The sequence below is a fragment of the Cololabis saira genome, chromosome 17 (assembly GCF_033807715.1).
Source record: "Cololabis saira isolate AMF1-May2022 chromosome 17, fColSai1.1, whole genome shotgun sequence".
Taxonomy (NCBI): Eukaryota; Metazoa; Chordata; class Actinopteri; order Beloniformes; family Belonidae; genus Cololabis; species Cololabis saira.
Genome location: NC_084603.1, coordinates 17,555,357 through 17,581,238, shown reverse-complemented (window position 1 = coordinate 17,581,238; position 25,882 = coordinate 17,555,357). Strand labels below are relative to the sequence as shown.

At 42.4% G+C, this 25,882-nt stretch overlaps 1 protein-coding gene across 1 annotated transcript in view; it reads right to left on the bottom strand.

Annotated features, from left to right (window-relative positions):
* LOC133464113 (adhesion G protein-coupled receptor A3) overlaps window positions 1-25,882 on the bottom strand; it is a 388,915-nt gene that overhangs the window by 192,563 nt on the left and 170,470 nt on the right. The window contains 3 exon segments of the mRNA XM_061746099.1: window positions 16,774-17,034; window positions 18,736-18,897; window positions 23,484-23,633. Of these exon segments, the coding sequence (XP_061602083.1) occupies window positions 16,774-17,034; window positions 18,736-18,897; window positions 23,484-23,633 (573 nt within the window).

Genomic DNA, 25,882 nt, shown 5'->3' with positions numbered 1-25,882 from the left:
TACATCCCTTTTTAATTCTCTCCTCAGCACCAGGTTTATGAACATCTGCACCTCAAAGTTGGATCACCAAACAGACTTAACTCCAGTCCAGCAGACATAGGACGAATGCCCAGTCAAAAAGATGGAAAGATTCCCTCAATCTGTCCCCCCTGCAGCAACAGTTAAAGGTCCATACACTGTCCATACCACAGTTGAAACCCTCTATTCCTTGTAAAAGAACTGTTGGACCACCGTTCATGTGCTCATGTGAACTCTGAACTTATGAATGCTTATGAACATTTTGTGAATGTGAATTTGACTTTAAAGCCGGCTCAACCCGAAATCGGCTTTAATGTGCCTCCTAAAATGGCCGCCTTGAAAAACTACAAGGACCAGTGTGCCTTGGGGGGGCGGCGCCTGAAGCGGCGCACGTCCAATCACTGGCCTGGCGCTTCTTACATCACGCAGACCGCGGAGCACAAAATCTCTGGATCCCCCCCAAAACACTCTCTTCTCCTCTGATCTTCAAAATCTCTGCATCACCTTGCTCCAGCTTGGTTTCGTGCCAAAGGCACGTCGGAAGGCCGGCCCCCCCCCCGGGAGGGGGGGGGGAGATTACCCGGAGCGCTGCTCCGCTGCCGGCTTCCATGCTCCCACTAACTTTCTCCTCTCTAAGTTTCTCAGATCCGAGTCCATGATGCCCACGCGCTCATCAACCATAAGATGGGAGCCCGCTGGGACTGGAAGCTCCGACTGAAACCCCTTTTTCCCGCTTTTCCCGCTTCTGTTTATATCAGGAATCGGGACGTCTCGAGGACGGCCGGCCGGCGTCTTGCCTCAGCTGTGAGCTGCATTTCCTGGATCAGTGACGGCCGCGCTTCGGCGACCGACGAGAAGAGCTGCATGTCTACAAGTGACTGGCCCTGGTGTTTTGGGCGATCAGTTTAATCTAGAGCAGTTCAGAGCTAAATTTATGTTTGATGAAATTACTGTACGTATATTACTGAATAACGCCGGCAACTACCGGCATCATTATGGTTTGTTTATTTTGTGGCGCCATTTTCCGCCAGTTATTCACGTTTTAAACGCCGTGTGTTGTCGTCCCGTCTGATTGCACGTGGCGTGGCGAGGGCGCCGCCATCTTTAAATACCACAGCCATCTTTGGCCGGCCACGTGCAGCCACGTTGTTTTGAACCATAGATGATCGTTTTGTATCACGTGTTTATTGTTTTGATTTATTCTCCTTATGCAGTTAATGTTTTATTGTTGTTTTTCTTGTTAGTTGATGGTTTTATGTTTTTACGTAGTGCACCATCAGGATTTATTCAATGGTGTCGCTTTTCCATCTGCCTGACACCTGGATGTGAATACATTCTGATTGATTTTAATGAGAAGTTGTTTGTGATGTTTTACACAAATTCTGGTCACAATGGCTGTTTGACAGAGCTAGAGCTGAACTGTAATGCCTTCAACGGTTATTCTTTAGTGATAATAGTAAAATTTACTACTCTGTAGGATAATCCATATTTTGAGACTGATCCCGCTGTTAAAAGTTATAATTTTTCCTGGTTAAGCCCAGGTGGTGCCCCAAATAATTACATTTTGAATTATCATTTTGAATAATTCAATTTGATAAATAATCTACTTTATTAACTATTAATAATAATTAATAACTCTTGATAACTGAAACAGCGCCCCCTAGGTGTGGCACAACAACTGGGAAAGAACCAAACTGAGGCGACGTGAGTCGGGTCGGGCTGAGTAGGTACTAGTGGAAAAGCACCATAAAGCAGGACATGGACTTGGAAGACCTTGCTATGTAGCTGTTAATGTCGGCTGAAGGCTGATCGGCCCTTAACCGCAGTCCAGCAGACATAGGATATAAGGCCACGTTTACACGTAGCCGGGTATTTACAAAAATTGATATTTTCCCCTCTACGTTTTCAAAAATATCCTCATTTACACGAGATCGTTTTCAAAATCTCTTTGTTTACACGAATCCGCATAAATACGCTGTTAACGTCATGCCAGCCAATCAGAATCCTGGAAAAAACATCAACATGTAAGTGACACATGTAACTTCCAGTTAAGGCTGATTTGTGGTTCTGCGTTACACCAACGCAGAGCCTACGGCGTAGGGTACGCGGAGACGCGCACCGTACGGCGCGCACCGTACGTACCCTACGCCGTAGGCTCTGCGTCGATTTAACGCGGGACCATAATTCCGGCTTTACTTCCAAGACGGAACGAGAGTCTTTGGTTTGGAGTGACAGAGAAGTGGAGTTACTTTTAAGTGTGACTTTAGAATATAAAACAGGTAAAATACAAGAAAATATTGACGGTGGCCAAACAAATTGTAAACACAGGTCGCACACATGACGCTGGTGATGTTTCTGTTGCATAATGTGACGTTCTGAAGCCTATATCTCCGTTTTCCTCTGTTTAGACGCAAACGTGAAAACTGAGTTTTTGAACATCTCCACTTTGGCTTTTCAGTTTTCAGAAATTATCGTTTTTGGTGACTTCGAGCTCCGTTTTCGTGTAAACGAACGGCCAAAACGCATGAAAACACCACCGTTTTTACTACGTGTAAACGGGGCCTAAGACCAGTCAAAAAGATGGAAAGATTCCCTCAATCTGTCCCTGCAGCAACAGTTAAAGCTCCATACACTGTCCATACCACAGTTGAAACCCTCTATTCCTTGTAAAAGAACTGTACCCAATACATGCCTAACATTTTCCAATTAGAAGTGAATTATTTCAATATTAAACATTCATGTTGGAAACGCCCCATGTTTACTAAATCGGGACAAACTGGGACATCTTTTGCTGAATTAGATGCCTCTGCTGACAGAGAGGATTTTAATGTGTGTCTGCCCCTGGCTCTGCTCTCCTGGCTCTGCTCCCCTGCAACATCTTCCACCAGGCACAGCCTCAACCTGGGTGGCCATTTGCACATGCACATCCAAAAACATGCCCCCAACAAAAAGCACAAACATAACCCCAGTAATAACAACACGCAGCAGGCACGGCCAGCTAGTTGTGATTAAAAAGCAGTGGAACCTCTGGGGAGCAGAAGACGCTGTCCACACACAAATAGGGGGGTGGAAATGCTCCGCCAATTGAGCCCGAAGCCGTCCACTAATTACCTGTCAATGACGGTGGAACAAGAACAATCCACACCAGCAAATATTATCCCAGACCTTCATCAATGAACCATATACAATTCAGTCCAAAGATAATAACAACCACCTTAGAAAAATAACACGGGTTACTATACGGTGTGCTTGTGTGATGTAAGGATAATTAGTTATGAATCAGTGGGATACAAAGCGACTAGAATAGCAATCAATGGGATAACAGCAGAAGGGGAACAGCCAGGCACGATGCTGAAAATGTCTTAAAAACAAGATTATTGCAGCTTTGAAGAGAGATTTTCTTTGCGTATTTAAATGCAGTGTTTCATGTGCTGTTAACACCGGGGGCTTATCAGAGCAAAGGTCGGCCTGGCTGATGGACTGGACTGGGATTACACTCGATTGGCAAGTTTAACAACTGTAATGATACAGGACTGTCTCAGGAAATTAGAATATTGTGATAAAGTTTTTTATTTTCTGTAATGCAAAAATGTCATACATTCTGGATTCATTACAAATCAACTGAAATATTGCAAGGCTTTTATTATTTTAATATTGCTGATTATGGCTTACAGTTTAAGATTAAGATTCCCAGAATATTCTAATTTTTTGAGATAGGATATTTGAGTTTTCTTAAACTGTAAGCCATGATCAGCAATATTAAAATAATAAAAGGCTTGCAATATTTCAGTTGATTTGTAATGAATCCAGAATGTATGACATTTTTGCATTACAGAAAATAAAGGACTTTGAATGAATAAATTAATGAAATAATTTTTATTATTTTTTTATTTCGAATATGTATATAAAATTAAAGTAAAAATAATAATAAAAAGATAAACATTTACATCTTCATATTCACATATGTTCGGAAAAAAAGGAATAGGAAGAAGTTTACACTTTTTCCTAGTTCCTACCCCTTTATAACACTATGAATTTACATTATTGCTATTATATCTACACAATATCCATATAAATATAATCTATATAAATACTACTAATATTATATTATATCAATATCTAGAAAATACTATTAAATATATACTATTAAAAACTATTATATACATCTATATAATTATACACTATATAAAATACATAAATATCCCTATAAATATATATATGTGCTACATACCCAATAAATATATAAAATATATTACATAATTTTAACTATCCCTCTCAACAGATAATGTATACTACATAAATATCTAAATATATCTTAAGCAAGTATAATATACAATTTTTCCATATATTCTTTACCACAATTTTCTGAGACAGTCCTGTACATCAGGATCTAGTCTGACTGTTTTGATGTGATGGTAACCCATCTCTTTATTTGAAAGGCACACGCTAAAAATAGTAGCAACTACTACTTTAAGATGATGTTACCATAGTGATGTAGGTGCGTAAAGACAACGTCCGGTGGCTCCCCCTATTTTGGTACGTTCTCTCTATTATCCGAGCAGAAAAGCACAGCTGATGCACCTGCTTTGGTTCTTGCAGATCTGGATTGTAGACAAGCACAGAAGGAACTGTATGTTGTCAGGACTGGTCTTATATCAGGCTCCTCCTCCCTTATCTATCCTTATTCATCCACCTTCTACTGCTAATTCTCACAACTGAGAAAAGTTGGTGATTTGGATCAGTGTCTCCCAACCTGGGGTCCTCCCCCCCCTGGGGGGGCCAGAGATCTCTGGGGGGACACAACACTTTGTCTGCTTTGAAATTATGCAGTTGTAAAAATTATATTTGCGAATGAATCATTAATAAGACATTGTTAGGAATAATTTATCAATGTCTTGAATATTTTTTGTGTTTTTTATACACTGGTGACAAACACAGGAAATGATTTAATTCCTTATTATTATATCATTACTCAACATTTAATCTACTCCGACAGGTTGTTAAAGTAAAAATGTTAAAAAAAAATGTTGGTCTCATATTAAAAGAGACATTTTTCAGAAATATTTTTATGTCCTTTTATGTCCTTTTGTGCGTATTTTATACATTGGTGACATTGGAGAAAACAAAGTCATATGTATACAGAGTAAACCAAAGAGAAATGTATAAAAAAAAACATAATTAATGTTCATTATCATTCGAAAGTTATTCACCTATTTTCCTTGTTGCCAGAAGAGATTCAAGTTTCACTGGGGTTTTTAAACAAAGAGTCACCTGTAAACTCTACCCTGCAACCGCAGGACCTGCTGCTGTCACATCCAGGGTGGATCTTGGAAAACAAGATTCAAGGAGTGATTTTGGATCAACGAATCAATTCGATTCCAATTCTTAAGATTCAGAATCATTTATCACGCTTTGATTAGATCAAATTCGATTTGATTCCGATATTGATTTGGGTTAGTGCGGGGGTCGGCAACCCGCGGCTCTTTAGCGCTGCCCTAGTGGCTCCTGGAGCTTTTTCAAAAATTTCCTTTTTTTCTCTTTTTTTCATTCTCATTTCAACTTTTTTCTCGAAATTTCAACTTTTTTCTCAGCATTTCGACTTTTTTCTCGAATATTTTGACATTTTTCTCGACATTTCGACTTTTTTCTCGAAAATTTGACTTTCCTCATTTGTCTTCATTCTAAGGCTGATAAAAGACTTTTCATTTTTTGCGGCTCCAGATCAAATATCTCTATGGTACATTATATTATCAAAACATGTAAAGAATGTGGAAGAATCTCTGTGGGCAGGAGACAAAATTGAAAATAAATATAAATGTATTATCTTACATTTTTTTTCTCCTTGTCTGCATATATATTAATGGTTAATACCAAGTTTGGTGAAACCTAAAGCTGCATATATGCATTTTAATCTTTCCTTCACCAGCCTTCTTGGTAGTGTACTATATTTTATTGATCTCTCTTGAAAACGGACTAAGATCACCAAAAGTGGAACGTGATAAAGTAGGAAAGAAAAGACGAGACAGTAATGGGTGCAGGTTGGTGAGTGTGTGATTATCATACAACACCATTTCTCAAGGTCGGGTATATAAAACTGTCAAAAGAAGTCACACTAACAAAATAAACATTGCTAAAAAAAATACATATCCTGCTACAAACCCTAAGTCGTAATGATCCTGGACACACCTGGGTACTTGTTTTTTTTTTTTAGTTTTTTAACTTAAGAGGCTGTTACTTAAAACATTGCATCCCAGGCACAATGTGCTTGATTCAAACCTTTAAAAAAAGGACAAATGTGTAGTTGTTATCAGTAAAATATGTTTCAAGTATACAGAGTAATAGTTTTCATATTCAGTGAACTCCTCCTGGCCAGTGTTAAACATTGAAATGTGATGTTTTTACTAAAACCCCGCTTCATAGTCACAACCATCCCTTCAACTCATCAAAAAGATTAAATTCTCCAGAATGGTTGGAGATATTTGTCGTATCAGTATGGAAGTAACCGTCCAGTCACAGCAGCGTGGGGATGCACAAAATGGTTTGGAAAAAAAAAAAACATTCTTGCATTCTGCTTGGAAAGGTACTTTAGCATACGGATTAAACCGGGGGTCAGCAACCCACGGCTTTAGAGCCGCATGCAGCTCTTTAGCTCGGCCGTAGTGGCTCTTGGAGCTTTTTCAAAAATGTTTGACCTTTTTTTTCATTTTTTCTCTTCTTTTTTTCTCTTTTCTTTAATTTCCTTTTTTGTCTTCTTTTTTTTTCCTTTTTTCTCTTGTTTTTTTTCTTTTTTATCTTTTTCTTTTTTCTTCTTCTTTTTTTTTCTTCTTTTTTTCCTTTTTTTCTTCCTTTGTTAATCTCGACATTTCGACTTTTTTCTCGATATTTCAACTTTTTTCTCAACATTTCGACTTTTTTCTCGACATTTCGACTTTTTTCTCGAAGTGCATAATGAAAAAAAAAAATCTTCCCTCAGTTATAACTAAGATAGAGACATGCAGCATGTGTTGTCTTCATTCTAAGACTTATACAAGACTTTTCATTTTTTGCGGCTCCAGACATATTTGTTTTTTGTGTTTTTGGTCCAATATGGCTCTTTCAACATGTTGGGTTGCCGACCCCTGGATTAAACCCATCTGGTTCCTAACTGGCAAATTAACAATCTGACAAAGAGCTGACAGGAAAACGTATTCCACCACTGAAATTCACTGTGAGCTGCGACGTGATCCAGCTGCCTGAAAACACGAGCCAAAGCTGCACGGAAGTCGACGGGAAGTTGAACCAGATGCTGGAAATACGCCCCAAACACTCATAACCTCTAAAACATGTGCCGTGTTCATAGAAGAGGACATAAAACATGGTTTACAGTAACTAATTATTGTCACATTTACGTGCTGATAATTATTCCAGAGCATTTCCTGTACATAAGAGTGCTTCGACTGCTTGACATAGAAAAATAATCAAAACTGATACCACTGCTTTAACCTTTGTACTGTTTTTGAGTCAAAATGACCTAATTATCCTATTCTTCTTTCCTCCTGCTCTTTTCCTCCTGCTCTTTTCTTCCTGCTCTTTTCTTCCTTCCTTCCTTCCTTCCTTCCTTCCTTCCTTCCTTCCTTCCTTCCTTCCTTCCTTCCTTCCTTCCTTCCTTCCTTCCTTCCTTCCTTCCTTCCTTCCTTCCTTCCTTCCTTCCTTCCTTCCTTCCATCTCCCTTCCTTCCTTACTCCCTTATTTCCTTCCTTCCTTACTCCCTTATTTCCTTCCTTCCTTACTCCCTTCCATGCTTCCTTCCATCTCCCTTCCTTCCATCCTTCCTTTTTTCCTTGTTTTCTCCCTTCCTTCCTTCCTTCCTTCCTTCCTTCCTTCCTTCCTTCCTTCCTTCCTTCCTTCCTTCCTTCCTTCCTTCCTTCCTTCCTTCCTTCCTTCCTTCCTTCCTTCCTTCCTTCCTTCCTTCCTCTTTTCCCCCTTCCTTCCTTCTTTCCTTGTTTTCTCCCTTCCTTCTCCCTTCCTTCTTTCCTTCCTCCCTCCCTTCCTTATATTCTCCCTTCCTTCTTTTTCCCTTCCTTCTTTCCTTCTTTTCTTTCTTCCTTCCTTCCTTCTTTCTTCCCTTCTTCCCTTCCTCCTTCCTTGACCCGAAGACAGCACAAGGGTTAATGATAACTAATGTCTTACCTTAACGATATTTAAACTTTTTTTTAATCTTTTCATTGTGTTCTTCTGTTGAGAATCAGCTGGTGGTGTAAGGTTCGTATCTGTGAACCTGAGCCGGTATCAGACCGGCTGATCTTTTTGGTTCTTGTTTCCTGATAAAAGTATCCCCGATGGTTTTATTATGCACAATATTCACGCTCTGAACAAGCTTTACACAAAAGGCTTTTACTCTCACTTCAGAATAGCTGCTGTTTATACTCACGCCTCGTCTTATCTGAGCCCAGTAGGAACACCTCGAATGAAGCCGTGACACGTGTTTGTCTGTATGCTTCAAACTCATGGCGGTTTTCTGTAAATCAAATTAATCTCTTTACACACTAAATAGTGTTTTCTTATTTCCCTCTCTCTCTCTGTACTGCGTTTGCACTTAACACCTAGCACATTGTTGGTATTGTCTCCGCTGAGTGAGCTGTAGTTTATCTACTGCCACGGCAGTGCCTACACTTGATGCTTTGATTCTTTAAATACAGCATATTTATGGCCTGAAGCTTCAGAATCTGATTTGTTATGACAGTTTATGTCAAGAAAAATGAACCAAAAAAAAAGATTCCAAATAGCTTTCAACATTTTTCTCCCTTAAAAATATAAGATCTGTGTTTTAAAAAGATGAAATCTGAACTGAGAACTCTCCTCAGATTTACGCTGATGATGGAAACATCATCACCAGCCACAGTTTAAATGTATCCATGCAATAATAATATAACAGAAAAGTGCACGCACACATGCACGCATGCACGCACCAATGTCTGCACCAGAATAAAGACAGAGAGAAGCAAAGCAGCAGTAGAGACTGTCACTATGAAGCAAACGAAACAAGTCCACACACTTGAGTTGAGTCTGTGATTTTGCAGAGTTTAGACAGTTAACATGTTGCTACGGGCAACATGAGATAGAACTTGCTACCCATTGGTTCACAGGTGGAAATGCTCCCTCAGGTTAAAATCATACATGAAAAACCACCATGTGGCGAAGGTGTAAAAGATGAAAAACTTGGATCTATGGCAGCGTTCTGAATAATACACGACAACCTTGACGAAAAGTTTAATTTAATAGACGGCAGCAGCAGATGCCGAACTTTTAGAGAGTTAAAGGCTTCATTATAATACTTTCGGCTGTTAGAACGCTGTTGCAGGGGCTGATTTATACTTTTTGTTTTATTCTGCAGCAGGAAAACTCTTGCATCACATGCCAGACTGGAACGCTTCATTCACAGTTAATTAAAAATGAGGTACAAATAAGATGAAGTGATATAAATGGACCAGAAGTGAAAAGGATTCGACCTGAATCCAATATACCGTATTTTCCGCACTATAAGGCGCACCTAAAAGCCTTTAATTTTCTCAAACACCAGCAGTGTGCCTTATAATGCAGTGCGCCTTATATATGATCATTACGGTAATTTCTGTTACTGTAGTCAGTGGGATTGTGGGTAATGTAGTTTATGTCGCCAAAGTAATGGCGCTAAAAATGTCAGGAATCGTCACAGACGTTCAAGACAACAGCAGCAACGCTGACTCGCAAAATGGCGACGTTGACAAGACGGAGCAAAGCTGGTTTTTATTTTATTAATAAAGTTTGACATACAGTACTTTTCTTCTTGTTTTTTTTTGCATTTGTTGTAGGATTTTGTAGCATTTCCTGTAGCGCAGCTCCATCAGGTAGATACGTAATTCAACCCCAGCCACTATAGGACATATACAGTGTGTACATATATTTAGTGCGCCTTATAATGCGGTGCGCCTTATAGTGCGGAAAATACGTACTATTCTGTCTCAGGTTCCGGTAGAACGGTTTTTTTTTCAGCGTTCCAGTGCATCCTGTCAATTTTGGTTTGCTTTTGTTTTGATGGTAAAACGTACACGTTTACTCGTGTGGGGTTGGCACTACATAGGGTCAAGCAGCCGTGCTGATTTCAGCGACAAGGCTATGGTCCTGCGCCGATCCGAGGCCCGGTGACGGGTTTCCCCGTCAGCTGCCAGGAGGGGTAGCTGACGTAAGAGACACTCCTCTTGATAGATCTAGGGGAATGGGATTTTGTCTGTCTGTTTTTTCTAATGGTTGTCTTGTCCAATGTTTTTTTCTAATGTTCATGACTGAAACTGTTTATTGACAATGTTGCGGTTTTCCAACATTGGGAAGTAAAGTTTCGATTGTTCACTCAAGATCAGCGCTAAAACCAATCTGTCAAAAAAGAAACTTGAGATGGCTGAAATAATCTTGCTAAAATAGTAGATAAACGGTTAAGTTGAAACTTATTCCTAAAATAATTTCTTAGAAGACTCTTAGTCGACGGGAGACGTCCCTTAAACTAGGAAATAAAAATTTGGGAAAAAAATAAAAATAAATCTGCAAAATAATATACGGAATTTAATACCTTCGAAAACAACTAATTTGAGGCTAAAAGCATGTTAAAAATGGGGCAATGTCCCCTCAGATAGATAATGGAGTGGAGACCATTGAGCATCTTTTTTTTTTCAATTGCTCTTTTACAAAGTCTTTTTGGTGTGACATTCATAATTGGTTATCTTTAAAAATTGACAAAATTCCTGTTTTTACTTACAATGATGTTATCTATTATATGGATAACTTGGATTCTAAAAATTTGAACATTATCAACCTGGTGATTATTTTGGGTAAATATCATATTCATACTCCCTCCTATACTATATGTTTTACTTTTTTTTACCAACTACTTTAAATCTATGAAAAAGATTGATAATATGAATAGGGTTGAAGAAAGAAAGAAACTGAAACTGAACAAGAATCTGGATTTTATTGTACCTTGCTGTCCTTGTGCTTTTTGTTTGTTTTTGTTTCTTGCGTGAATCTGTTATCTTCACCATCGTTGCTGTAATTATTTCCTAATTGTATACCTTTTTCACCCTGCCTTGATCTGTACATTCTTTGTATTAAAGTTAAAAAAAAAAAAAAAAAAACCTCTGCTGGAGCCATGTCTGCAGTTCCTGGAGCTAACCTTTTATTGCCTAAGGAATCATATCTGGAAACATCGGTGGAAAATGAAAGATCCTGAGTAAAGAGAGTAGCTGCAGGCGGACACCGACAGGGGGAGGGTTCGTATTTGTGAACATGCAGCAGGTCAGAGGGTTGCAGGCCTGCAGAGTTCATGATGGGGACGGGGAGGGAGGGTCTCGCTCCCAGCGTTTTGTTGACATTTTGTTTCAAATTTCTGCAAATATGATATCATCCTGGAATCCCCGAACCCTGCCCTGGCTTAATGAAAACCTTAAAGAAGCAACAGTTCCCTTATCTCCCATCATCTGTCTACTCTCACCTTTATTTCAAATGAATAGAATGCTCCCCAAAGTAGTTAAGAAAGTTTAACCCTTGTACTGTCTTTGGGTCAAAATGACCTAATTTGCCTATCCTTATTTCCTCTTGCTCTCTCCTTCCTTCTTCCTTTCCTTTTTTTTGTTCCTTCCTTCCTTTGTTCCTTCTTTTTCCCCCTTCCTTCCTTATTTCCTCCTGCTCTTTCCTTCCTTCTTCCCTTCCTCTTTCCTTCCTTCCTTCTTTCTTTGTTTTCTCCCTTCCTTCCTTCCTTCCTTCCTTCCTTCCTTCCTTCCTTCCTTCCTTCCTTCCTTCCTTCCTTCCTTCCTTCCTTCCTTCTTTTTTCCCTTCCTTCCTTCTGCTTTCTCCTTCCTCTCTTCCTTCATTCTTTCCTCCTGCTCTCTCCTTCCTTCCTTCATCCCTCCATCCCTCCCTTCCGCTTTCTCCTTCCTCTCTTCCTTCATTCTTTCCTCCTGCTCTCTCCTTCCTTCCTTCATCCCTCCATCCCTCCCTTCCTTCCTTCCTTCTTTCCTCCTGCTTTCTCCTTCCTCTCTTCCTTCCTTCCTTCATCCCTCCCTCCCTCCCTTCCTCCTTTCCTCCTGCTTTCTCCTTCCTCTCTTCCTTCATTCTTTCCTCCTGCTCTCTCCTTCCTTCATCCCTCCCTCCCTCCCTCCCTCCCTCCCTCCCTCCCTTCCTTCCTTCCTTCCTTCCTTCCTTCCTTCCTTCCTTCCTTCCTTCCTTCCTTCCTTCCTTCCTTCCTTCCTTCCTTCCTTCCTTCCTTCCTTCCTTCCTTCCTTCCTTCCTTCCTTCCTCCTGCTCTCTCCTTCCTTCCTTCCTTCCTTCCTTCCTTTCCTCATTCCTTCTTTTTCCCTTCCTTCTTACTTTCCTTGTTTTCTCTCTTCCCCCTTCCTTCCTTCCTCCTGCTCTCTCCTTCCCTCCCTCCCTCCCTCCCTCCTCCCTCCCTCCCTCCCTCCCTTCCTTCCTTCCTTCCTTCCTTCCTTCCTTCCTTCCTTCCTTCCTTCCTTCCTTCCTTCCTTCCTTCCTTCCTTCCTTCCTTCCTTCCTTCCTTCCTTCCTTCCTTCCTTCCTTCCTTCCTTCCTTCCTTCCTTCCTTCCTTCCTTCCTTCCTTCCTTGACCCGAAGACAGCACAAGAAGCAACAGTTCCCTTATCTCCCATCATCTGTCTACTCTCACTTTTATTTCAAATGAATAGAATGCTCCCCAAAGTAGTTAAGAAAGTTTAACCCTTGTACTGTCTTTGGGTCAAAATGACCTAATTTGCCTATCCTTATTTCCTCTTGCTCTCTCCTTCCTTCTTCCTTTCCTTTTTTTTGTTCCTTCCTTCCTTTGTTCCTTCTTTTTCCCCCTTCCTTCCTTATTTCCTCCTGCTCTTTCCTTCCTTCTTCCCTTCCTCTTTCCTTCCTTCCTTCTTTCTTTGTTTTCTCCCTTCCTTCCTTCCTTCCTTCCTTCCTTCCTTCCTTCCTTCCTTCCTTCCTTCCTTCCTTCCTTCCTTCCTTCTTTTTTCCCTTCCTTCCTTCTGCTTTCTCCTTCCTCTCTTCCTTCATTCTTTCCTCCTGCTCTCTCCTTCCTTCCTTCATCCCTCCATCCCTCCCTTCCGCTTTCTCCTTCCTCTCTTCCTTCATTCTTTCCTCCTGCTCTCTCCTTCCTTCCTTCATCCCTCCATCCCTCCCTTCCTTCCTTCCTTCTTTCCTCCTGCTTTCTCCTTCCTCTCTTCCTTCCTTCCTTCATCCCTCCCTCCCTCCCTTCCTCCTTTCCTCCTGCTTTCTCCTTCCTCTCTTCCTTCATTCTTTCCTCCTGCTCTCTCCTTCCTTCATCCCTCCCTCCCTCCCTCCCTCCCTCCCTCCCTCCCTTCCTTCCTTCCTTCCTTCCTTCCTTCCTTCCTTCCTTCCTTCCTTCCTTCCTTCCTTCCTTCCTTCCTTCCTTCCTTCCTTCCTTCCTTCCTTCCTTCCTTCCTTCCTTCCTTCCTTCCTTCCTTCCTTCCTTCCTTCCTCCTGCTCTCTCCTTCCTTCCTTCCTTCCTTCCTTCCTTTCCTCATTCCTTCTTTTTCCCTTCCTTCTTACTTTCCTTGTTTTCTCTCTTCCCCCTTCCTTCCTTCCTCCTGCTCTCTCCTTCCCTCCCTCCCTCCCTCCCTCCCTCCCTCCCTCCCTCCCTCCCTTCCTTCCTTCCTTCCTTCCTTCCTTCCTTCCTTCCTTCCTTCCTTCCTTCCTTCCTTCCTTCCTTCCTTCCTTCCTTCCTTCCTTCCTTCCTTCCTTCCTTCCTTCCTTCCTTCCTTCCTTCCTTCCTTCCTTCCTTCCTTCCTTCCTTCCTTCCTTCCTTGACCCGAAGACAGCACAAGAAGCAACAGTTCCCTTATCTCCCATCATCTGTCTACTCTCACTTTTATTTCAAATGAATATAATGCTCCCCAAAGTACAGTAAGAAAGTTTAAGCTCCAACTACCAGTCATTTATTGGGATGTAAAGAGTCAATGCACAACAATATTAATTAGATTCTCATAAAAAAAACGATAATTCTGGATCTTCTGTAGGTTGTTTTGTATCTTGAACCTTTTTTATTACTGTCTCAGGAAAACAGCTACAGACAGACAGCCAAACGTCCTCAATAACAGTCTGAAGAGCAGCAAAGCAAGACGCTTGTGTTTTCATTACCTTGGAATGAGCAGTTCATATCTAGAAATTATGTTTCCTTCTTTGCCAGTTTTATTGCAGTGTCCCAGACAGACAAAACAAACACCAGTGATTCAGTTTTACTCACACTTTGAAAAAGAGGGAAAGGTGGTAAAACCTGATTTTCTTTCCCCAGAATCTGGCTCAGATTCTTTATTGTTTTAATTAATTGCTCCACTCCTTTTCAAAGAAATATTGTACGATGATCTGTAGTGAAATGCCAGCATGCTGGGATACGTTCGTTCAAGGTTACCGTGTGAAGGCCAGAGCCATAAAAGCCTGTAGCAACAGTCCTGTGACAGATGGCGAGGCCTCTACAGAGTCCTGAGTTTAACCACACAGTTGACGCACTTTATCTGTTCTTAATTGATGAATAAAAACTATCCATGCTATGGTTTTTCTGATCCATTCTCACCTTCATTTTAGAGTCTAAAACTTTTAAACAGCGGTCCATCTGAACCATACATGCATGCAAGCTACAACTAAGTGCTGTATTTGGTGATAAAACTTTATAGCAGGAAAGTTAATAAAAATACACACATTTTAGTGATGCTGCATAGAGATGTGCATGTGTACGCCCATAAATTCATCTGTGGAGTGAATTACAGAGGCTGCAAACTGTTTAAGTGTTGCACATCTAATGCCAGGGAAGTTAAGTGTTTTTTTTTTTCTGCTGTACACAGATGGAGTGTGCCCACATCTATCTGTCATTTGGGACATCCAAAACAAACCCTACGGTTGGGGTTTAGCTGATATAAAGCTTCAAGTACACAAGGCCGTCATATCCATCACAAGAGATTGATCTTCATACACTTCCTCTCAAATTGCTGCCCTGTTTTGGCCGGTCCTGCCCCCAATACAACCCCGACCATCACGCGCTGATCTATCGCATACAAGCCAACACAAACAAGCTGACAGCTCGCCACGATGGATCGCCTTCAATCGCATGATGTTAGAGAGTTCAGTCGATGCTGCCCGAGAGCTGTTCCCGTGTTTTACACTCTTTCTCCTCTGCTCGTACGTCTCTCCTTCTTCTCCTACACCTCTGCTAGACGTGGTTTCAAAAAAGTCTGAGTGGGATATAATATTCTACAAAATGTCTATATATCTCCATATATGTGTAGTAAATATACAGCAGGGGCCTCTCCAAACTGTCAGACTAATTTAGGAACAAGATTGTCTTTGGGAATGTGAAAAGATTCAACGTTTCTGGCAAACTGTATGTGATGAGGTTAGTGTGATAATCGAACAACAATTACAACCAAACCCACTACTATGTCTACTGGGATGTATCCCTGAATCACTAAGACGGCGTAAAAACACTTTACAGTTTTTGCTTATGTTGGGCCGAAAAGCTATTATGACTAAGTGGTTGGGAGAAGAAGCTCCCTCAACACATTTGTGGAAGTTGTTGATAGCCGACTATATTTCTTTGGAAAGACTGAGATTTGGAATTAGTGGTCAGAGGAGCCTTTTTACAGCAACATTTGGCAAAGTGTTGGAGTACCTGGGAACTGCCTGAAATGCTGGATTCACTGAGGACCTTAGGAATCATTGATGTGTACACTATGTATTCTGGATCTGCTATATAGTTCAAGTTATTTGTATATATACTGGACCGGACATGTATAATTTTGAAAATGTATGGAGGGTCTGCATTGACGTCACTTTCCCACTGGACCAGCCCCCTTACTCACATTGAGTTGCAAACATGTCTGCAACTAGTGGAGAAGACGGGATAACAGCCGATTATCGGCTTTAATTAAAGGCAGTTGGACTTGACAGTGACCCGTACAGTTACAAAGAACCAGTGGTCCATGGACATTAATATTTGGCCATGAATCGAGTTTCCTGATATTTATATGTACTTAATTTCTACGCCGGCGAAATACACAAAGCAAAGCTTGAAGGCTTACAAAAGTCTTGACGCTTGGTCCGACTTCAAGGCAGGATTTGTTGTAGAAATTAAAGTGATGAGGACACCGAACATTATGATTTGACCGTTTAACGTTAGCTACCCAAAAATCCAACATTACCTGATACAAAATGGGAACCACAAATCCACGTTTCGGTGCCTGGAATCCAGTTGTTTCTGTGAATTGCAGCGATCCATTTGTCTCTCTTAAGATTATTTTTCGGCAGTCTGTAAAACGATAACTCCGATTTCTTGCTAAATCTATGAGTACAGTCGATCACACAACAGCTCTTTCCCATTTTAGATGTTTTCCAGTTGCTCAAACTGAAAGTTTACGCTGCCACTCAGTCTTTCTGCCACTCAGTCTTTCTGACACTCAGTCTTTCTGACACTCAGTCTTTCTGACACTCAGTCTTTCTGACACTCAGTCTTTCTGACACTCAGTGGGCGTAACCCGCTGTGAAGTCGCATCTATGACTTCATGCGCGTTCCCTCTATAATAAAAAGAATGTTCAAAAAAAAGAAAGTCTGAGTCGGACTGTTATTTCCTCACCCTGGCTAGATCTGGTGAATTCTGCCGACTCAGACCAGCAGAAGATTTTATCGGCACATTTGACGGTTGAGATTTACACGCCGCTCGTTCCCGCCGACCTCACTCACCTTGCTGAGCTGGCTGGCGGGCGAGCCGCTGTTGTTGACTGTGTGGCATTTGAAATTCAGCAGCGACTCCTGCATGGCGTCGCGCTCCCGGCTCCTGTCCTTGTCCGGGTGGAGCTGGCCGTGAGGGAGAGGGGAGGCGGCGGACGCCGGGGACGCCGGGGACGACTGGGACGCCGGGGACCACTGCACCACCGTGCAGGACAAACCCAGGAAGTTGGACGGCCTGATCAGAAAGGCCTCCAGAGCGATGTTAGCGGACACCTACGGAAGATTAGGGGGGAAGGAGATAAGGGTTGGAGGAAGGGGTGGGAAAAAGGAGGGCAGAAACTTTTTAAATTAGTCATTTAGCAGATGCTTTTATCCCCAGTGACGGCGGGGAGAAGAAAATAGCAGAAGCGAGAAGAAACAAAGAGACGAAGCAATTTATCTTTCTCTCACATTATTCTAGTTATCTGCTGGAGCCAAATTAACTTCTGATTATTCTGAGCCACGGGAAAAAGTAAAGCTACGGAGCATTTAGTGTGATAATCAACCTTTGCCCTGGCTGAGTGCCGCCTTGAGGGCGGGTGTATGAATGAATGAATGAATGAATGAATTAATTAATTAATTAATTTTATTTTTGTGTCATGTCCAAAGACCCATCCCTTACAGGATTATAAGACACCAGAAACAGGAAATCATCAATACACAATATCACACGCACTTAATTGGGAGCTGCACAATGTACACCGGGAAAACCAAATAAATAAATCAAAATTAAAAAAATACATAAATAAAATAAAAATACTTCATATTTATTTCTCCAACAAAAACCAGAATGGATATTTTTACATATATGTTACTTTTCTTCGTTTATCCCACACTTTCTCTAGATCAGGGGTCTGCAACCCAAAATGTTGAAAGAGCCATATTGGACCAAAAACACAAAAAACAAATATGTCTGGAGCCGCAAAACATGAAAAGTCTTGTATGTATAAGCCTTAGAATGAAGGCAAATGGCAATCTTGAGAAAAAAGTCGAAATGTCGATAGAAAAGTCGAAATGTCGAGAAAAAAGTCGAAATGTCGATAGAAAAGTCGAAATGTCGAGAAAAAAGTCGAAATTTCGAGAGAAAAGTTGAAATGTCAAGATTAATGTTGAAGTACAATCTTGAGAAAAAAGTCAAAATTTTCGAGAAAAAAGTCGAAATGTTGAGAAAAAAGTCGAAATGTCGATAAAAAAAGTTGAAATGTCGAGAAAAAAGTTGAAATGTTGGGGAAAAAGGTCTAAATGTCGAGAAAAAAGTCGAAATGTTGACAACAAAGTCGAAATGTCGAGGAAATAGTCAGAATTTCGTGAAAGTTGAAATGTCGAGATTAAAAAGGAAAGGAAAAAGGAAGAAAAAATGAGAAAAAAGAAAAAAAGGAAAAAAGAAAAAAAGAGAAAAAAAGAGAAAAAAAAGAAAAAAGAAAAAAAAAGAAGAAAAAAAGGTAACAAGGTAATAACATTTCTAAAAAGCTCCAGGAGCCACTAGGGCGGCGCTAAAGAGCCGTGGGTTGCCGACCCCTGTTCTAGAGCAGGGGTCGGCAACCCTGGTCCTCGAGTGCCACTGTCCTGCATGTTTTAGATGCTACCCTGCTTTAACACACGTGATTCTAATTAATCATCGCCATCAGCTTGTCATCCAGGTCTGCACAATTCTGTTGATGACACAGGTAATTTTATCACGGTGTGCTGAAGCAGGGTAGCATCGAAGACATGCAGGACAGTGGCACTCGAGGACCAGGGTTGCCTACCCCTGCTCTAGAGAGTCAGCAAGTGCAAATACTTTATAATCAAAAATCTATTTGAGCCTCTCAGCATCGCTTACCCACATCAAATCCAAATTCTTACACCTATCAAATAATTGCTGACGCAGCTCATGATACAGAGGACAATAAAATACAATGCAATGGTTTAAGTGTTCGGTAGTCCATCACGTACCTTAGAAATGACCTGATTGTCTCCGGTCAGCGCCAGGTCGGCGATGCGCTCCACACACTGGACGATGCGAGTGCAGGCCCGGGCCTCGTTCTGAGCCATCCACAACACATGCTCTTCCACCAGCATCATGTTACTGGCCACGTCTGATATATAGTCCCCCAACTGAGGATGCACAAGCAGACACAAATATACAGTACTCCAGTTGTAAAAAGAAATCAGGGGGGATGGTGGATTTTATCATATGGGGACAGATAATTTGTGCTGATTACAAATAAGATAATATATTACAAATAATAGCAGTGACCAAAACACCTGCAGAAATACTGCAGGAATGACATAGCAGCAGTTAAATGCAGCCTTCTGTAAGCTTTAAATATCCACTGGGCTTACATCAAATACATCAAAACACAACAATAAAAAACACTTTTCTGAACTTATCAATAATACTCTGTCCTTCACAGGATAAGTAAAATGGATCATTGCAAAAACTCACAATCTTAACAAGAATATTTGTCTTATTTCTAGTTAAAATGTCTCATTTTAGTAAAAGAAAATCTCACTACACTTAAAACAAGACTCATCACTGGAAAAAAACAACAATTTTCACCTGTTTCAAGTAGATTTTCACTTGAAATAAGTAGAAAAATCTGCCAGTGGAACAAGATTTTTTTGCTTGTAATGAGAATGTCAGGGTTTGACACTTCCCTCCCAGTTTGAGTTTCAGTTCTGTCCCGCCTGTGTCCCATCTGCCCTGATTGTCTGCACCTGTGTCTCGTTGTGTCTCGTTATCCCCTGTGTATATCTGGTATTGTCATTCCCTTGTTCCCTGTCGTTCCGTACTGTTTGTCCCTCGATGTCTCCTCTGGTTTTTGATCCTGGTTCTTGTTAATCCTGCTCTGCAGCGCATTTAGTTCTTGTTTTTTGATTAATAAATCCTTGGTTTTTTCAACTCCTGGCTCCTGCTCTCCTGCATTTGGGTCCTCAGCCAGCCGAACCATGACAGAGAAGATAAAATCTTGTCCCACTGGCAGATTTTTCTACTTATTTCAAGTGAAAATCTACTTGAAACAGGTGAAAATTGTCAAATAAGTTATTTTTCTGGTAATGACTGTAATGAGATTTTTTGACAAAATTACATTTTAACTAGAAAGACAAATATTCCTGGTAAGATTTTGAGTTTTTGCAGTGTGAGCTCACCCAAACCCAAAACTTTCTACTTTTCTACTTATTTCAAGTGAAAATTGACTTGAAACGGGTGAAAATAGTCCAGAAAAAGATATTTTTCTGGTGTTATTTTTCTGGTAATGACTCTAAATGTTGAAATAGCAGTAAAACCACATTCATTGATGAAATGACATAAGGGATGGAAAAGGGGGATGGTAGTTTTACGGGGGGGGGGGGGATTTTGACCGTTTTTATTTCAGGGGGGGTGCCATCACCCCTCATCCCCCCTCAACTCCAGTACTGCAAATATACAGAGCAATAGTCACACAGGATTACTAGAGACTGCACACAAAACCCCAAAGAGACAGACTTTGTCGCGTGCATCAATCACATCCACCACAATGGCTACATTTATAATCTCAAGTCAGAATTGTGAGGGAGACAATTGTGGCTCTCATTCATTAAAGAGAGATTTAATTTAGATTAACATCTCCAGTGGGGCGTAATCGCTTCTTTGGGACACCAGTTCACTATTTACTTACTGCACATTTCATTGTCCTTAATGTGACTGTTCTTTACTCGCTGAATGAGGTTGGTCTCACAGGCTTTGTCCTAGGAATGATAAAGCTGGAAGTATCTTCTAATAATATCTCTTCCCAAGTGACCTATGATGAGTAATTGCTCAAGTGAGAGCTGATATTGATTCTTCTCATTTCCTGGGCTCAAAACCATTCCTTTTACAAACCCCCCGAGCTTCAACATGATGTAAAACTGTCCGTGTGCCTCCGGTCACAGAAGTTCAATAGGGCGAATGCACGGTCTTCCCCGGGAAAGTGATGCGTCTTCACAACCGTGGCTCTCAGAGTTGACATAAGCCGGAAGAAACGCTATGAGCTACTCAGGTGAGTTGTCTGGAACTGACTGAAGGACTGGAAGCAGAACTCACGTTGCCTTCATCGCTTTTTTCTAGACTCGGATCCGCTGAAAAGTTCATTCCTGTTTGCTCACATACGGCTCTGGAGAAATTGAATTAATTAATTACTGTCTTTGGGTCAAAATGACCTAATTCTCCTGTCCTTCTTTTCTCCTTCCTTCTTCCCTTCCTCTTTCCTTCCTTCCTTCCTTCCTTCCTTCCTTCCTTCCTCCCTTCCTTTCTTTCCTTCCTTCCTTCCTTCCTTCCTTCCTTCCTTCCTTCCTTCCTTCCTTCCTTCCTTCCTTCCTTCCTTCCTTCCTTCCTTCCTTCCTTCCTTCCTTCCTTCCTTTCTCCCTTCCTTTTATCCCATCCTTCCTTCCTTCCATCCTTCGTTTATCCCTTCATCCCTTATTTCCTTCCTTCCTTCTTTTTTCCCTTCCTTCTTTCCTCCTGCTCTTTACTTCCTTCTTCCCTTCCTTTTCTTCCTTCCTTCCTTCCTTCCTTCCTTCCTTACTTCCTTCCTTCCTTCCTTCCTTCCTTCCTTCCTTCCTTCCTTCCTTCCTTTTCTCCCTTCCTTCCTTCCTTCATCCCTTCATCCCTTCATCCCTTCCTTCCTTCCTTCCTTCCTTCCTTCCTTCCTTCCTTCCTTCCTTCCTTCCTTCATTCATTCATTCATTCCTTCATTCCTTCCTCCCTTCCTTCTTTTATCCCTTCATCCCTTATTTCCTTCCATCCATCCTTCCTTCCTTCCTTCCTTCCTTCCTTCCTTCCATCCTTCCTTCCTTCCTTCCTTCCTTCCTTCCTTCCTTCCTTCCTTCCTTCCTTCCTTCCTTCCTTCCTTCCTTCCTTCCTTCCTTCCTTCCTTCCTCCCTTCTTCTCTTCATCCTTCCTTGACCTGAAGACAGCACAAGGGTTAAACCAACTTTTAAATGAGCTACTTGTCACATCTCATTCATTCTGAATTAGAAAATAAACTGTTCCCGAGTTTACTTTGACTTCTGTTTCTTTGTATTTCAGGTCTGCAATGCACTCCAAAAAAAAAAGGTTGTTATGGGGGCAATTTAGAGCTGGTTGAAAGATGAAAGAAGAACTAGTGATGTTACTTCAAACAAAAGATGCCAACAGGTGATTAAAGAGGCAGCATCCATGAAAAGAGGAGTCTCTGAGGAGCACGGATAAGCACAGGATCTCTTCTTTGTTCGTGAAGATCCTTGAAATTTTTAAAAGGAATGTTTCTCAAAGAAAGATTAAATGGGAAATCCATATTTCTCATTTTTCAGTGAAGAATATTAGTCAATAATTCAAGGAATCTGGAGGAATCTAAGAGCATTAAAGGTAAAACTTAGGATGGACCCCCGATGAGCTCCGATCCCTCAGGAACTTTGTCAAGTACAATTGTAGATTCATCCTAAAATGGCACTTAAACAAACAGGAAGTGCCCTGAGTTAACACGTTTTTTTCTGTTATCTTTTGTGCCTTTTCCTTCTTTCTTAAATCTTTCTATTATCGTTGCAACATCTTCTAAATTGAGGTTGTAAAGCATTTCCTTGCAGGAAGCTCTGGATGAACAACTGCATGATCACAGTGGTTTTACTAGAGTGCATTTTAGCAGTTTCACATGACAATAAGGGCCAGTCCCAATCCCCCCCTAGTCCTACTTTTCAGCACTACCCCTAAATTTTGTGCGTTCCCGTGAGGGTAGTGGTGTCCCAATTCCTCTTTGCATGTAGGGCTAGTGGACATAACAAGGGCTAGTGTGTATCAATCTAAACCTTCACAGCGAGGGATTTCAGATACTAAACTTCGCGACCGAGGGCCTGAGAAAATTTCCCAGAATGCTTTACGTCATCATTTGCAGACTGAATCAAACAAAAAAACATGGCGGACATTTCTTATTTTTTAGTGAATAAAATAAATATTTTGAGTTAGTTTCTGCATAAAAATGCGTTTTGATTATATTTCTAGCGAGGAATATATATTTTGCTTTCATAATATTCACTCAGTGAATGTACATAATCACTCGCTTGCTCGTTGTTGCGTTGTATCTTCAGATCTCGCCAGAATAAAGGCTGATTTATGGTTCCGCGTTACACTAACGCAGAGTCTGTGCCGTAGGTTACGCGGCGACGCGCGCCGTACGCCGTACCCTACGCCGTAGGCTCTGCATCGGTGTAACGCGGAACCATAAATCGGCGGCGGCTCTTCTCATCCCCCGAAAACATCAGATCAAATTTCTTAACAGGCGTTATTTGGATAAACTGAGCCCAGGTTGGGGATCTTAACGGTTACTTTTACGCCTGAAAAAATATTAAAACTTAATAAAGTGGCATATTAACAGCACTGAAATTAAAACAGCTTCTAGCTCTGGGCTTCCTGATATGGTGTGACGTATGTGCAAACGTAACTACGCAGTCGCTTACGTACCCGAACGTAAACCACACAGTGACGTAGCAAGTGGTGTCCCAATCCCTAGGGAACATTACAAGGACCTACGCCTGTGGCTTCATTTTGAATGGTAGAAAGTAGGGGGGGGATTGGGATTGGCCCTTACTCTGCAACATGCAAACTTGCTGCGGTTCATGCTTTGTAAATGTAGAGCCATGTTGTCCTGCCAGGATAAGACAGCCATCATTGTGAACTCTGGTGTTTCAGTATCTTTTTTCAGGCTTACATCTTTCTGCTTCTCCACCAGTCTCGTCAGCCTCTCCACCAGGTGAGTGACAAAGATGACGTCCATGACATCCGTGAAGTGAGCGGCCCTGCTGGTGAAGGCCACCAGCTGCCTCCCTAACGGCTGTGCATTCGTGGTATTAATGGGAATCTGGAATTAAAAAAAGAGTGGAGATAGTTATAGTTATTGTATTGATGGAAAAATATAAATAATAATAATACTAATGACTTGGATTTATATAGCGCCCTTCAAGGCACCCAGAGCGCTTTACAGAAATCATTATTCATTCATACACATTCTCTCCAGTGGTGGTAAGCTACGTTTTGTAGCCACAGCTGCCCTGGGGCAGACTGACAGAAGCGTGGCTGCCATATCGCGCCAAACGGCCCCTCCGACCACCACCAACATTCATACACATTCATACACATTCACACGGGGCAAGGTGGGTAAGGTGTCTTGCCCAAGGACACTACGACAGCAAACTGGGACAGAGCGGGATTTGAACCGCCGACCTTCCGATCATTGGACGACCCGCTCTACCACCTGAGCTACTGCCGCCCCAAATATAAATTAAAATAAAATTAAAGACACTATTTGAATGAGTCCTTTTATCTTTTTTTTTTTTTTTTTTTTTTTTTTTTTTGGGGGGGGGGGGGGGGGGGGGTGACGACCTCCACTGCCAATCCAGGAAGCAGGGACACACGGAGACACACGTCAAGCACTGGAAATCTGCAACAAAAAAAACACAAACAAAGCACGAAACCGGCACGGAGCCAACCAAAACAATAACAATCGACCTAAATCTTGAGATCTGATCGCAGTCTGAGCTAAGCTATCGCTACCGCTACCTAAACCCAAAAACTAGAGAGCCAGCATGCAGGTGAACAAGCCAGTGTGTATATCTATGTGTGTGTGTGTGTGTGTGTATGTATATGATATTGCGTGTGTGTGTGTGTGTGTGTGTGTGTGTGTGTGTGTGTGTGTGTGTGTGTGTGTGTGTGTGTGTGTGTAAATGCATGTGACTAAGTGACTATATATATGTGTGTGTGTGTGTGTGTGTGTGTGTGTGTGTGTGTGTGTGTGTGTGTGTGTGTAATAAACCAAACAAAGCTCCACCTGAAGTGTATCTATAGTGGGGGAGGGGGGGGAGCAACCCCGCCCCCACGGCGCGGGAAGAAGCAGCCAGGGATCCCGCGGCGGCGGACCGCGACCCAGGCAATCCCCGGCCACCCGGTCCGGGCCGGACACGCGGCCAGGAGGCCCTCACCCTTCAGGCCAACGACCCCCACCCGGCAGGGGGCCAGCCTGCCCGGAGAGACAGAGCCGCCCCGGCCGCCGACGCGGGCAGGCGCACCCGTCCCCCACGAAAGTGGCCCTCCAAGACCAGAGGGGCGCCCCGCCGCAGAGGCAGCGGGGGGGACCGGAGACGGGCCCGGAGAGAGGGAACCCCCCAACAAGGCGACACCCGTGCAGGCCCGACAACGGAGGGCCCCAGACCCAGGCATCCCATTCATTCATCCATTCACCTATCAGATACCTATACTAATAATAATATAATATACTATACATAATAATAATACTAATAATAATAATAATAATAATAATAATAATAATAACCATCTTTGTATAATATAATATTCATAAATTATTAAGTTTTGATGTCCTGCCAATGGAGGCTCAAATCCTCCATGGCAGGACCCTTCCATACCGCATTCTCACCGACACAGACATACAATCACGCACCGTTTCCCCCTCCCCGGGGGGTCCAGCACCGCCAGAAGGCACCCCAGGCTGCACGGCGGGCCTAGCCAGGCCCGGGTAACCCGACCCACCTGTCCCAGGCCAGTGAGGGAACGCGGGTGATGTGGGACCCCCTCCCGCCCCTGGTGTTGAGTGCGTGTGATTAATGCCATAAAAACAGGGAGGGGGGAGGGCCAAGTATCGATTGACACCGACCCCCCCCCCCCTCCCGAACTACGTGTCTTTGTCAAATGTATTTATTAAGTGTTGAATGTGCAGTGTCTATTTTGCTGTTAAAACCGTGAGGCGGGGAGTGCCGGGCCCCGCGGGACAGTGCCCCCCATGACCCAGACCCCCCGCCCTTCGCCTATGTACGTATGAATCGTGTAGGGGGGGAAAGAGGGGGAGCGGAGGCCGAAGCCAGGAAGCAGGACCAGCAAAGCCGGCCCTGGTAAGACACCCGCGTCCCCCCACCGGCCGTCCAGTAGACGGGGGCCAGGGCCCCACCGTACCTCCAAGGCCGGAGCCCCCAGACGGAGGGGGAAACGGTCCAACATCCTCCCATTCATACTGACAACATAAGACATAGATACCTGGGAATGGTGCCACCCCGCCGTCGCGCCCGCCCGTGCACCCCCCGGTCAGGGGAGGCCCGCTCC